The sequence below is a fragment of the Gossypium raimondii genome, chromosome 7, assembly GCF_025698545.1.
Source record: "Gossypium raimondii isolate GPD5lz chromosome 7, ASM2569854v1, whole genome shotgun sequence".
NCBI lineage: Eukaryota > Viridiplantae > Streptophyta > Magnoliopsida > Malvales > Malvaceae > Gossypium > Gossypium raimondii.
In genome coordinates, this window is record NC_068571.1 from 1655405 (window position 1) to 1669316 (window position 13912).

Genomic DNA, 13912 nt, shown 5'->3' on the forward strand with positions numbered 1-13912 from the left:
CATTTTTGAATATAAATTCCTTTAATTTATATATTATTTTATAAAAATATATATTAAGAAAAGACCTGGTACGTAAAGAAAATTCTCACATGCATGAGCAAGAGAAAGAATAAATAGTGAAACATATAAACCAAACAATATATATAAATATAATATGTGGACATGCATGCAGCAGGAACTGACCATGCATGCATGCCTTTCCTATCATTAACACTATAATTAGGTTAAAAGCTCTTACTCTATAGCATTCAATTTAATATCAACAATTACTAAGCAAAAAAAAAAAAAAACCAACTCTTCTTTATTTTTCTCTATAAAATCCCCATATCTACCTTCTTTTTCTTTCACATTCTCTCCCTCTCTTTTCATCTTCTTTTTTTTTTTAATATTAATTTAGTTTTCTCTCTCTCTCTCTATCCTCTTTGCTATCCTTCTCTTTTTTCAAAAAAAAAAAAGAGAGAGAAAAATGGATAAAAAACCATGCAAATCCCAAGAGGTTGAAGTGAGAAAAGGTCCATGGACTATGGAAGAAGATTTGATTCTCATCAACTATATTGCCAACCATGGTGAAGGTGTTTGGAATTCTCTTGCTAAAGCTGCAGGTAATTCCTTATTCTATACATATATTGCATAATAGCTACTTTATATTTTGAGTTTTCAAAAAAATTTATGAATAAACAATATTTTTGGATCATAAAGAGATTTTTTTTTTATTTTAAAATTTTCATTCAATATATAGTAGTGATGGTTTGATATTGAGATATGGTAACCCTAATGACAAAAATTCTTTTAGGGTTGAAACGTACCGGGAAGAGTTGCCGGCTCCGATGGTTAAACTATCTTCGACCGGACGTTCGGAGAGGCAATATCACACCGGAGGAACAATTCTTGATCATGGAACTGCATACTAAGTGGGGAAACAGGTTAATATTGTTCATATCTAATTATTCTCAAAGGAAAAACAAATTATATGATAATATAACTATTTGTTTACCCTTTCATATTCTTCACTCTTCATTGGGTATTATGATGACTTCATAGTTCTGAATTCAAGTGGACCAAAAGAATGCACTTCTACAAGGCCTATATACTTGTTCATCAAATCCAAACTTCCCCCCACCTTTTGCACTTTTTTTCTTGAGGATTTCAAAATGTGGGGTTTCAATCGTTTAAGCCACCAATTTGATTTTCAAACACATGGGATTCTCTTCTCATCAATATTTGTGGACATCAAATTTGTTCCATTTTATTTCTTGAATTTTTCATGGCTACCAAATTTATGAAGGTCCATGTGGAAATTGTACTACATTGAATTGGATTTCATTTTATTTTTCTTACCTTTCTTGTTTATGTTTCATAAAAATTGGACCTACCCTTCATAGATTTTACATGAAAGATCTCCAAATTAAGAATAAAGTGCTCTTCAATGATCTCTTCCAATATTCTTTTTAATTTCTAATTAACAATCCAACAAATTTCTTCTAAAGGACCATATTGTTTTATTTTCGAATTATATTCTCTTTTTTTTTTTCTTTTTTGTTAATCATCCTTAAGATTATAATTTTTTTCATTTGATTATAAAATGGTTATGATTTAATTTACTTTATTATTATTTCATACTAATATTAGAAGAAAGAAATATTGTAATGATATGTATAATGATTAGTGTGTCAAATAAATATAAAAGATGTACAGCTAATGAGAACAGATTGACAGTAAAAGGTTTCCATTTTAAGCACAACCTTTTTCCAATTGGACACATGTTTAAGTGTTCTTTTAGGAAGAAAAAAGAAGCATTCTTTTACTTGGTTGAAATAGACACAAACCTTATATTTTGGATGCTTTTAAGACATGGTTGGCCCCTCTTCATTCAATATATATATGATTGTTATCCGAAATTTTTCGAATTTTTTTTTTAAATATTCGTGTCCAACACATGTTCGGATATGAATATAATATTCTATCATATAAAATAATTCAAATAAGCATGTGGTACCAAAGAAGAAAAGCAAAATGTCTGTTTTTACTTACTTAATGCGCATCTATCTATCTACCAAAAGGTAGCATTTGACTTAAGAGTTTCAAACATTTTCCCTTGTTTTTTTATTTCAAGTTTCCAGATTTAAATTAAGAACCCAAGTTTCCAGATTTCCCTTGTCTTCATTTCATGTTCTGAAATGATTCACTATTTTTTCTCAAGAAAATGAAGGACCAAAAAGTTGTGTTTGAATTAAAGGAGATATTTGAGCCAAATAGGGTTTTTGTTGGGATTTGAATTTCGGATCTAATAAATGTCACCTAAACAGGATTCGTAAAAGGATTTGATGCTAAAGAGTTGTTTGGTGCAGATGGTCGAAAATAGCGAAGCATTTGCCTGGAAGAACGGATAACGAAATAAAGAACTATTGGAGAACAAGGATTCAGAAACACATGAACAAACCAGCTGAGGTCTGCTATTCAAATCAAAGTGATTGTGAGTTACTAGATCAGCAAGCAAGCTCAAGCCAATTGCCTACAAATACAACAAATGCAGATTTCATGGGAACATCATATTCTCCCTTGTCATCGTTTGACTATTACAACAACATTGAAGCATTTTCGGGACAACAACAACAACAACAAATAATGCTCCAATCGCCATCGAACCAAGAAGATAATTATTGGAACATGGAGGATATATGGTCCATGCAGATACTTAATGGTAATTAAATAAATATCGATGTCCGTCCAAATTAATTGAGCTAAATTTGGATGATTAATGTTAGGGTTTTGTGAACTTATATAATATTTTGGATTAAGTATGGCTTGTAATAGGAAACATTGTAGTACTATAATATATATATATATATATATATATATATATATATACATATATATGAGAATTTTCAATGATAATTAGCTATTGTAAATACCCTTTGAGATGTGGATAAATAAGCAATATCTTTTATAAAGGTAAAATTGTACTTTACTCCCTAAAAATATAAAAATTTGATTTAATCCTTTAAAAATTATAATTTAATTTCAGCTCCTTTAAAAAAACTTCTAGTTTCATTAATTGTGATATGTATAAAATAATTAAACTAGAAATATAATGTAGTATTTTGTGAGATATTCTATAACCTAGCAAAAGGACAAATGTTTGATGGCAAACAAACATGGAAATGTCTATACTTTATATAGTATTAGAATAACTTCGTATTCATTGTGTCTTCCACAATATATATTTTTATGCCACATTTTGTAACGCTCAGAAGGTAATTATTAAAAATTATTTAATATGTGATTCATAGTTAATAAATTATTAAAATCGGTTTTTAAGTAATTTTTTAAATTTAGTGTGACACTAACTTAATAATCACGTTAATAAGTGCAATAGTTTTTGTCTACAAAATTTAATATAAGAGAGGAATTCAAATATTTTTGTAATTAGGTGGAAATTTTAATATTTGAAATCTCTACGCTAGTTTATACCCAAAGATCCCATGTAGTTTGGTCGGGTTATTAGAATTTTTTTTATGCAAAAACTTTAGGTTTTTCATATGACCAAAATACCAAATATTATGAACAAAAGTCAACTTCCTTTAAGAATGACAAAAGTTAACTTCCTTTAAGGTTTCAAAAAGTTGATTTTTAGGATTTGACACTAAGATTTTGATTTTTGGACCCCTTTTGAAACTCAACCTTTTTTTAGTAGAATTTGAAATTAAACTTCGATTATGAGGATTGGAGATGAGTCTATTTTGATATGAATTATTAAAGTCGTTTGAATTTGGTTTTAACCGTGAGAGTCATATGTTTTGTAGACACCACAAATTAAGGTTTTCAATTCAATACTAGAGTTCTGTAAAGTCCAAAGTCAACAGTTTGCATAAACATTTGGTTTATCATGAAAATGGGTTTCTAATGAAGATTAGAAGAGTTCGCGTGGATTCATGATAGCATTGTCTACATCCAAAAACGTTGAAGACCTAAAGAATGCTTTGGTGAAACCCTGTAACCTATTTTATAATTGTTTTCTTTTAGGATAATGTAACGCCCTACACCCGACCCGAAAGTCGATCTTATAACACCCAAACTCGGCCTAGACATTATGGCATAATCTTGGAGGTTACATCAACCATTTGTAAAACTACTTTACTTAACCTTTTGAAAATCCTTCCGATTCTAGCAAAGATAGTTTATACAAAACCCATTTTGTTTATTTCTTTCAGAAAAATTTAGCTGTTGTCAAGCGTATTGTAAAAATAAAATGTCGACAATGGCAAGAAAAAAGAGAGCAAAGTAGAACACACAGATTTTACGTGGAAACCCTTTTTGGGGAAAAATCACAGGCAGAGGAGAAAAAAATTTATTATGTCGAATTCGAATAATTTATAAGGAGTATAGTCTACGTCTATCTATAGGTTTAGAAAATCTTATTCTAATCAACATCTAATACAACTAATGCAGTAAGGTTGAAACACCTTATTCAAATCAATATCAAACAGAAGAAGTAAACTTCTATACGGATTCTTCTTGTGCCCCTGTCCTTCGCCCTCGTGGATCCCTCTTTCTTGCCACTTGTATTTTATTTTAATAAGAATTTGGGTCACAACTCTAACAATCTCCACCTTGACACGGATTCTCAATGAACAAGTTCTCCACCTTTTCCATGAAACCCCTTAAGGGTTTATCTTCAACAATGAACACCAACCAAGCCTAAACAATGCTCAAACTTGGTTATAGGAAGTGACTTAGTCATCATATCTGCAGGATTATCATGAATACTAATCTTGCTCACAACAATATCACCACGAACAATAATATCACGAACAAAATGATACTGAACATCAATGTGCTTTGTTCTCTCATGAAATATTTGATCTTTCGTAAGGAAGATGGCACTTTGATTGTCACAAAATATTGTACTGGTTTGAAGGTCTTCATTCAATTCACTAAAGAGCCCATTTAACCAAATAACTTCTTTACAAGCCTCAGTAATCACCATGTACTCAGATTCAATGGTAGACAAAGCGACAATAGTTTGCAAGGTGACTTTCCAACTGATTGCAAACCCCCAATTGTAAAGACATAACCTATGAGAGATCTTCTTTTATCAAGTCTCCAGCAAAATCAGCATTAACATACCCAATTACTTCATCTCTATTTCTTCTAAACTGTAAGCAAACATCAGTAGTGCCTCGAAAGTATCTCAAAATCCATCGAACTACTTTCCAGTGTTTTTTATCGGGATTCACCATGAATCTACTAACTACATTGACTGCATATGATAAATCTGGATATGAACAAATCATAGCATACCTAAGAGATCCCACTGTACTAGAATATGGAACATTTTACATGTAGTCAATCTCATCGGCTAATTGTGAAGACAAAGTTGATAAAAGTCTAAAATGGGTCGCTAAAAGAGTAGTAATAGGCTTAACACTCTGCATATTGAACCTGCAAAGAACTTTCTCAATGTACCCTTTCTGAATTAGGTACAATTTACTTATTTTTCTATCTCTGAGAATCTTCATACCAAGTAATTTCTTTGCTGCTCCTAAATCCTTAATCTCAAATTCTTCACTAAGCTGGGCTTTGACCTTTCTTATCTCTCATTTATCTTTCGCTGCTATTAACATGTCATTAACATAGAGAAGTAGATACACAAAAGAACCATCACTGTTCTTCTTAAAATAAACACAACTGTCAAAGTTACTTCTTTTAAAATCATGAGAAGTCATAAAAGAATCAAACCTCTTATACCACTGCCTTGGTGATTGCTTCAAGCCATAAACGGACTTTTTCAACAAGCAAACAAAATCCTTTTTTTCTGAGACTGTAAAGCCCTCTGGTTGTTGCATGTAAATTTCCTCCTCAAGTTCTCCATACAAGAACGCTATTTTTAGATCTAACTATTCGAACTTCAAATCAAACATGACCACAATACCATGTAAGGCTCAAATCAAACTGTGCTTCACAACTAGAGAAAACACATTTGTGAAGTTCACACTTGGAATTTAACTATAACCCATTGCAACAAGCCTTACTTTATATATGGGTTCTTCAACTCCTGGAGTCCATTCTTTCCTCTTGAACACCCATTTACAATGAACAATCTTCTTACCTTTAGAAAGCTTCACAAGATCCCATGTTCTGTTCTTGTAGAGTGACTCTATCTCTTCTTGCATAGTAAACATCCACTTTTCTGAATCTTCACAACTAACTACCTCGGAATAAGTAGATGACTCTTGATTTCCATCTATATCTTCAGCCACATTTAAAGCATAAGCAACTAGATCAAACTTGGCATACCTCTTTGGAGGTTTAATTTCTCTTCTAATTATGTTTTTGGCAATAGAATATTATAGTGAAGAAGTAATAGTGTTCTGATTTTCTGTACTAACTTGAAGAGTCGACTCTGTTATAGATACTAGATCAATCTGAAGCTCCACTTGCTTTTGATGTTCTTTATTTGAAGATTCTTTAAGAGATAAGTTAGGTAGCATAACAATTTCTTGAAAACCAACATCTCTACTAATTACAACTTTTCTATTTTCAGGTCACCATAACTTATACCCTTTTACCCCAATCTTATAACCAAGAAAAACACATTTAATAGATCTCGGTTCTAATTTTCCATTATCAATATGAGCATATGTAGGACACTCAAAAATCTTTAAATCGAAATAATCAGCAGGCTTACCAGACCATATCTCTTGTAGAGTCTTTTTCTCAATGACAACGAATGGAGATCGATTGATCAAAAAAACATGCAGTGGATGCTGCTTCAGCCTAAAACGACTTCGATAAATTAGCATTCGAAAACATACATCGAACCTTCTTCATGATCATTTTGTTCATTTGTTCTGCAACTTTGTTTTGCTTGTGATGGTGCTAAAATGGCATATAGGTTAGACATTATTAGGATGTATTGTAATATGTTTTGGCTTGGATTTGTGGTGTTTTGGAATGCTTTGAATGATAATTATGCAGGTTGTTTGAGTGCTTGATGCACCAATGTATTGAACTATAGTTTTGGGCATGATAAGTGTTTTAAAACTTGATTTTTAACCTTCTGGGTAAAAGTATCGATAATAAGGACCAAGGTATCGATACTTTACCAAATGAACAGTTTTCAAAATGGACAGAATGTCAATTTGGTATTGATACTTATAATAGGTATCGATATTTATTTATAAAGATCGATACTTTTTTAGAGTATCGATAAAAAGGTTTTGATTTTAACTTTTCGAATTTAGTATAATGCCAAAATGGTAACGATAATGATTTTACTTATCATAAAAATATCGATACTTATTTCTTAAGTGTCGATACCTAGTTCAAAGTTTTGAAAATTTCTAAGTTGGTCCTTAACTCATGCTCGATTCTATTAATCAATATTTGTATGCTCGATTTAAATCATGTTGTATTCATAACTTCTATTATGCATGCATTTAGAGTAATTAATGATTTAAAATTTGATTAAATTTTATAAATTGTGTTAGAATGTTCCAGTAACTGTAGTAGCATCATGTAACTCGAGTTTGATGACCGGACCGAGTAAAGGGTGTTACAATTCGATCTACAACTCTCGACTCAATGTTTGTATAGTTCCTTCACGTTTTGGTTTATGGCATGTATCTAAAGATTGGGTCAATTTTGTATCGTAACAGTCATTTTGAAATCCTGAACTAGTAATGAAAGTTTGAGTCTAATGTATATGAATACTTAGACGCATACATGGGGTTGATTTAAGTAGATGAAATGGCTAAAATTGCAAATAATCATATTTGTTGAATTGGTCAAGAAATGTAAATAGTTAAATTAGTATTCTTAATAAAAAATGTTAGTTAAATGATGGCATATGGATTGTGTTTAGTATATAAAATGTTAAATGGTTGAAATAGGCAAATGGCCATTGGTGTAGGTTGTTGTGAATTGGTACCATATAGATATTTCGAAAACAGTGAGTGACATCACGACATCAAACCATTAATGTCACAACGAGAAATCGACAGTGAGTGACATCGCGACCATGATCCTTTGAAGTGGCGATGTCAACTTGATAATTTTGAAAATTTGTATTTTAGTCTTTATTTGATCTCGGGTTATCAAAAAAGCTTTCGTAAGCTCGTATAGAACCCAGTTATGATTGTAAAACATGTTATGAACGTATTATGAAATTAATAGCATGTATGAATTGTTAAATTGAATTGTAATTTATTGTAGTTTCTCCAGCAACAAATGTGGCATTCCATAGCTCGGACTTGGCGATCGGGTTAGGTATGGGGTGTTACAATTATATTATTGCAACCTTTGCTTTGGTTATCTAGCTTTGTATTTTGGTTGGACTTACCATAATAGAGCTTACCACTTTTTATTTGCTTATTTTTAGTCATTGGTTGTTGAACTTTTTCCCCATATAAGCATTAGTTTTTCATTTCAATGAAACATACTCTTTCCATCCAAATTATTTGTACTTTATTCTTATCTTCTTTTGTTTTTTTTTACAGCAGGTTTTCTCGAAAACTCCAACAGTTTGGTATCTGATTCATCTTCTTAAGGGACCTACCATTGTGAGAATTTTTTTTTCTTCTATGAATTCAAAACCCCTTTCACTACACTTGCACCACCTATTTTCAATGAAGAAGGCTATCATGTCTAGGTGACAAAGATGGAGGTTCATTTGGAGGTAAATGATCTCTGAAAAGCTATTGATGAGGAATAGAAAGTTTCTCCCTTGCTTGCAAATCTGATTATTTACTACAGTCTCACCAGAAATCTTTGTCAGAATTATGACAAAGAAATTGGCATTTGAAGTCTGTAATTTCCTAAATGAAGAATATGAAAGAGATGAAAGGATCAATGGGATGTACATTCTCAATTTGATTAGAGAATTTGAACTTCAAAAGATAAAAGACTCTATAACAATTAAAGAGTATTCTGACAGATAAGTCAACATTGCCAACAAAGTAATGTTACTTGGCTCTAAGTTTCTTGATTCTAGATTGGTTCAAAAAAATCTTGTAACAATCCCTGAAAGATTTGATGCAACTATTTCCTCACTGGAAAATGCTAAAGATCTATCAAAAATTAGTTTGGAAGAATTATTGAATGCTTTACAGGCATAAGAGCAGAGAAGACTTTTGAGGTCTGAAGGGTCTGTCAAATGTGCACTGCTTGCAAGAGTTCATTTAAATCAGGGAGACAAAGGAAAGAATAAAAAAATGAAAACTAAGGTTTTTATTCTCCAAAAATCAACGGGGAAACAATATTTGTTTTTTCTCCTTACAAGCATTGTGGAAAGAAAGGTCATCCACTATTCAAATGTTGGAAAATGCCAGACCAGTAATGTGAGAAATGTTAGAATATGGGACATCATTAAAAGATTTGCAAAAGCAACTTTCATAAAAAAATAAGTTGCACAAATAGCTGATCAATAAGAGGAGGAGCAACTCTTTGTAGCAACTTGTTTTGCAATTAGCAACTCTAATGACAAGTGACTTATTGATAGTGGTTGCACAAACCATATGCCATTTGATCATGATTTCTTCAATGAGCTATATACTTCGATAATTTCCAAAGTATAATTGGTAATTGAGACTATATTGTTGTTAAAGGCAAAGGCATTATGGCAACTAGATGCCTTTCAAGTACAAAGCTAATCAATGATGTGTTATTTGTACTTAATATAAATTAAAATTTGTTAAGTGTTATCTAGTTGCCTGAAAAAGGCTTCAAAGTTGTCTTTGAAACTGATCATTGTCAAATCAAGAATGCAAAAGGCAAAGATGTATTCAAAGTAATAATGAAGGGAAAGAGCTTTACTCTGGATTCTTTAGAGTAGGAGCAAAAAGCCTATGCTGCAACTAGGATCAATACAAAAGTATGGCACAAAAGGCTTAGGAATTTCAATCATGCTGCTGTAATAAACCTACAAAAGAAGGATTTGGTTCAGAGGCTACCTCACCTTGAAGCTAATATACCATATTGTAAACCTAGTTGGACCCCAAAAAACTCTTGTCACTTAAAGAGAGTAAGTATTACATATTTTTCATTGATGACTATACTAGGTTGTGTTGGATTTAAGATACATGCACGAATGGGATGAAATTTATAAAAGTTAATTCAACCAAGTTGCCAATTTTCAAGTTTGGAAGATCAATAGACTTGTGATGAATTTTTGGATGGAATCCAGGAATTTTTGGGCTGAGATGTTTGCATAGCTTTTGAAGAGCTATCTCTTAACTTCGAAACACACTTTGAATCACTCAATTACAAGTCCGGGAGCTCAAGTTATGACCATTTTTCTGAAGACTGTGTGAGTAGAATTTTTGAACGGGAATATTACGGGAAATTACGAGTTTTGGGCCTTAATTCGAGTTTTAATCATATTGGGTTCAATTTTTAGGCTTAATTTTTATTATATATGACCCCAATATTGTATTTATTAGGTTTTATTAATTATTTATTTCGAATTTTAGGATATTTTTTATTTAAAGTTGTTTAAGAGTTTTATGTTTTTTAGTAATAAGAAAATTTAGTTCTACTAAAACTACTTCTTTTAGATTAGTTAGAGTTTTATTATAATTGAAGGTTTTATTTGGATGTAATTAGCTAACCTATACAAAAGCCTCTTCATTGTTCATTAAAGGATAAAATCAATCAATTCATTCATTAATAAAATTTTCAACTCTGGGAGTTAATTTCTTTCGTGCAAAAGTGTTTTCTTGTGATATTTAGAAGCCATAAGATTCAAGCTTTAAGGTCTGATAATGGCAAGAAGTACACATCTAATCAATTCAGTCTGTTTTGTGAAGAAGCTAGGATTGAACACCAACTCACTGCTCCATATACTCCACAACAGAACGGAGTTAGTAAGAGGAAGAATCATACCATAAAAGGGAAAAAAAAAACAAAATGCACAGAAGTGTTTGTAGATAATCAAGTGACTAATGCTATCTCAAATATTTTCGTTTTTCATGGGAAAACCAAGTGTTTCAATATCAAATTATTCTTTTTCAGAGATGTGCAAAAGGAAAGTTTAGTTGAATTAAAGTACTGCAAGATTGATCTTTAATTAGCATATATATTTACCGAAGTTTTGCCGAGGAGCAAATTTGAATCTTTTAGAGAAATGCTTGGAGTTTACAGTCTCACGCAAGTGACAAGTTTAAGGTAAGTGGAGATCTTTACATAAAGGCCCAGTTATATTTTCGTTAATCTTCTCTCACCACTCCTACCATTACTATGTAGAATTCCTTGTATAACCTTCATTACATCCATTCTCATCTGACTTAAGCATCAAAGAACAATTAAGAACACAAGCTTCAACACCCGCATTTACCTTTCATTTTACAAGATATTCTAAGCCTAAGGCACAACGTATTAAGCGTGTGAAGTAGGTTATAAATAATTTATTTTATAAATAAATCAAAAATCCGCAAGAAGCCATTAGTGTGATAACAAAAAGATGTGTAAGTTGCTAAGTGCCCAAGGTTCAAATCCTACCAAAAAATATCATAAACTGTTTCAAAAATTATTTGTATAATCATAATATAATATTATGTTTACTATAAATCATGTAATTTTTAAAAAAACAAACCACTACCTCAATGAATGTTAAACATATGGATAAGACTTACTATGGTTTATAATACAATCCCAATCACCTATCACAATCACAAAATTCTTAACTTCTTCCTCCATCGCAGTTTAGATCTATGATCCATACATATGACTGGCCTAACTTGAGCCATACAAAGACAGACACGTGTATTGGATATGGAATACAAAATAGAAATCTTTAATTTTGCTTTCCATCTGTTTCCAATTATGTGCATGGCCATGCAAACTAGAAGGCCGACGATTGCCTAACTCTTGAAATGGCCGCAAGGAAACCCTCACATGCCTATTTCAATATATATAATATTCACCATCCATCCACAATTTATCAACATGTTACCACATGGTTGTATATATAATATTCAAACTTAATTGATATATCAACAAACGAAGTTTTTTCTTTTCATTTAAGTTGTTTTCCTACCACCTTGAGTAGTAATTATCCTATACCTAACACCCCATTGAGTACATGCATGTACAATAAACTCCCTTAATTTATTGATATTTATCGATTTATAGTTAAATACATATAATTATTGAGGTCGAGGTTTAGCACAATTGATTCATGTTATTACATGTAAAATTCGAGCATCCTTTTATCAAAACTAAAAACAAAAATAAAAGTATATATAATCATAAAATTGAGTTCAGCATAACTAGTTCATACAGTTATATCAGTAAGAGATGGCATTAATTATATTATCTATACCTTATTAGTATAATCAAGTTACCTTTTATATTTGTCTTTGGTTTATGAAAACTAATCTTTTTGAAGTCCGAGGTTGCCTCTCATAATAATGTCATTTTAAAGGTTCGGACTTGAACTTTCTATCTGGGAGTGCAATATACATTACCATTACACCATTACATCTTCACACTTAGTAAATTAAAACTTAATATATATATATATATATATATATATATATATATAAAGTATGACATTGGAGTAGATGGAGTTAGGTCATTGGAATGAAATTGAATGGATGAGAAATCGCAATGTGCCGAACTTCTAACACTTTAGCACCCAACCTTTTATCCAAATTAAGGGTTAAAGAAGGCGATTCCAACACACCATTCACTGGGGTTTTGCAGTGTCTTATGTGGGAAAAGAAAAATAAAATTAAAGACAACACCAGCTTTCAATTGCTTGCCAAAAACATTTCGAAATTCGAGCCACTCGTTTCATTTGATCACATGTTTTATATGCAATAAATCACCATACGAGCAAAAGGGAAAACCTCCATGTGAAAGAACAAGGAAAATTTTTCACATGATTGGTCGGCCATTCTTCAAATATTTGCTTTCCAAATCAAACAAATGCTTTCATCAGTCATCATTACTTAACAACCTTTCAAATCAACTAAAGTATAATCACCATTTTCTACTTCATTAAAAATAAATAAAAAATTATACCAAAAGGATCAAATTGAATGTACGAATACAATGGGATTTTAAGTTCAAATCCCATCTTACATGTATATTTTTATATATGAAACAAAAAAAAAAAAAGTGATATTATCTTCAAAATAACATTTGTTACCTCATAAAATTAAAAAAGATGACACCCACTCAACAAAAACACATAAATAGATAGATAAATAAATATCAACTAATCATTAATTAATATAATGACATAAAAATATTTAGTGTTGAGATTCAAACTCAAAAGAAATAGAAGGGTTTTGCGTTTTGGATATGGATAAGGGTAATTGTCAATGGCAGTTTTGTAATAAGAAAGCTGCGGTGTCGACAAGTAATCTAAGTCAGATATCATCAAGAAAATGTCAAATGGAAAGTGACAAGCTGACCATGATGTCATATATAGAGAAAATAAAAACCATAATTTATACGTATTTATTAAAATATATTTAAAATAATATGCATTTTTTTAAGAAAATAACAAAAAAAAATTTTATAATTTCTCAATTGATCAGATTGATAGATAATATTGAAATCCTTAAAATATTGAGAATTAAAATAATTATAAAGTGCTTATTTATGACATGTGTGGAAAGGACTTGCAATTTGTTTTCTTCTCATCTTCAATTGCACGTGCCTCTGTATAAAGCTTGAGAAAGATAAAAGTGTTGTTTTGTAGTTTGAGGGTTTTACTTGCTTCTCATGCCTCTTTCTACCTTTCCCTAAATCCTTTTTTTTTAACAATATTTTCCTAAAAATTTAACATGTTTTAATAATTTCATAATTAAATTGGTGTTGTGTTCATCTCATGACACCAACTCAATCAAACAATTAAAATAAACGTAGATCTGATAAAGGAGTTACTATTGTTAAAAGAATATAT

General features: G+C 30.9%; 1 protein-coding gene across 1 annotated transcript; it reads left to right on the top strand.

The window, feature by feature from the left end:
* The first annotated feature begins 353 nt into the window (after positions 1-353).
* On the top strand, positions 354-2949 carry LOC105768791 (MYB-like transcription factor EOBII). Its single transcript, XM_012588970.2, has 3 exons — positions 354-602; positions 794-923; positions 2349-2949. The coding sequence occupies exons 1-3, from the start codon at positions 467-469 to the stop codon at positions 2707-2709; spliced, it is 627 nt and encodes a 208-aa protein (XP_012444424.1). The 5' UTR covers positions 354-466; the 3' UTR covers positions 2710-2949.
* Positions 2950-13912: the final 10963 nt, after the last annotated feature.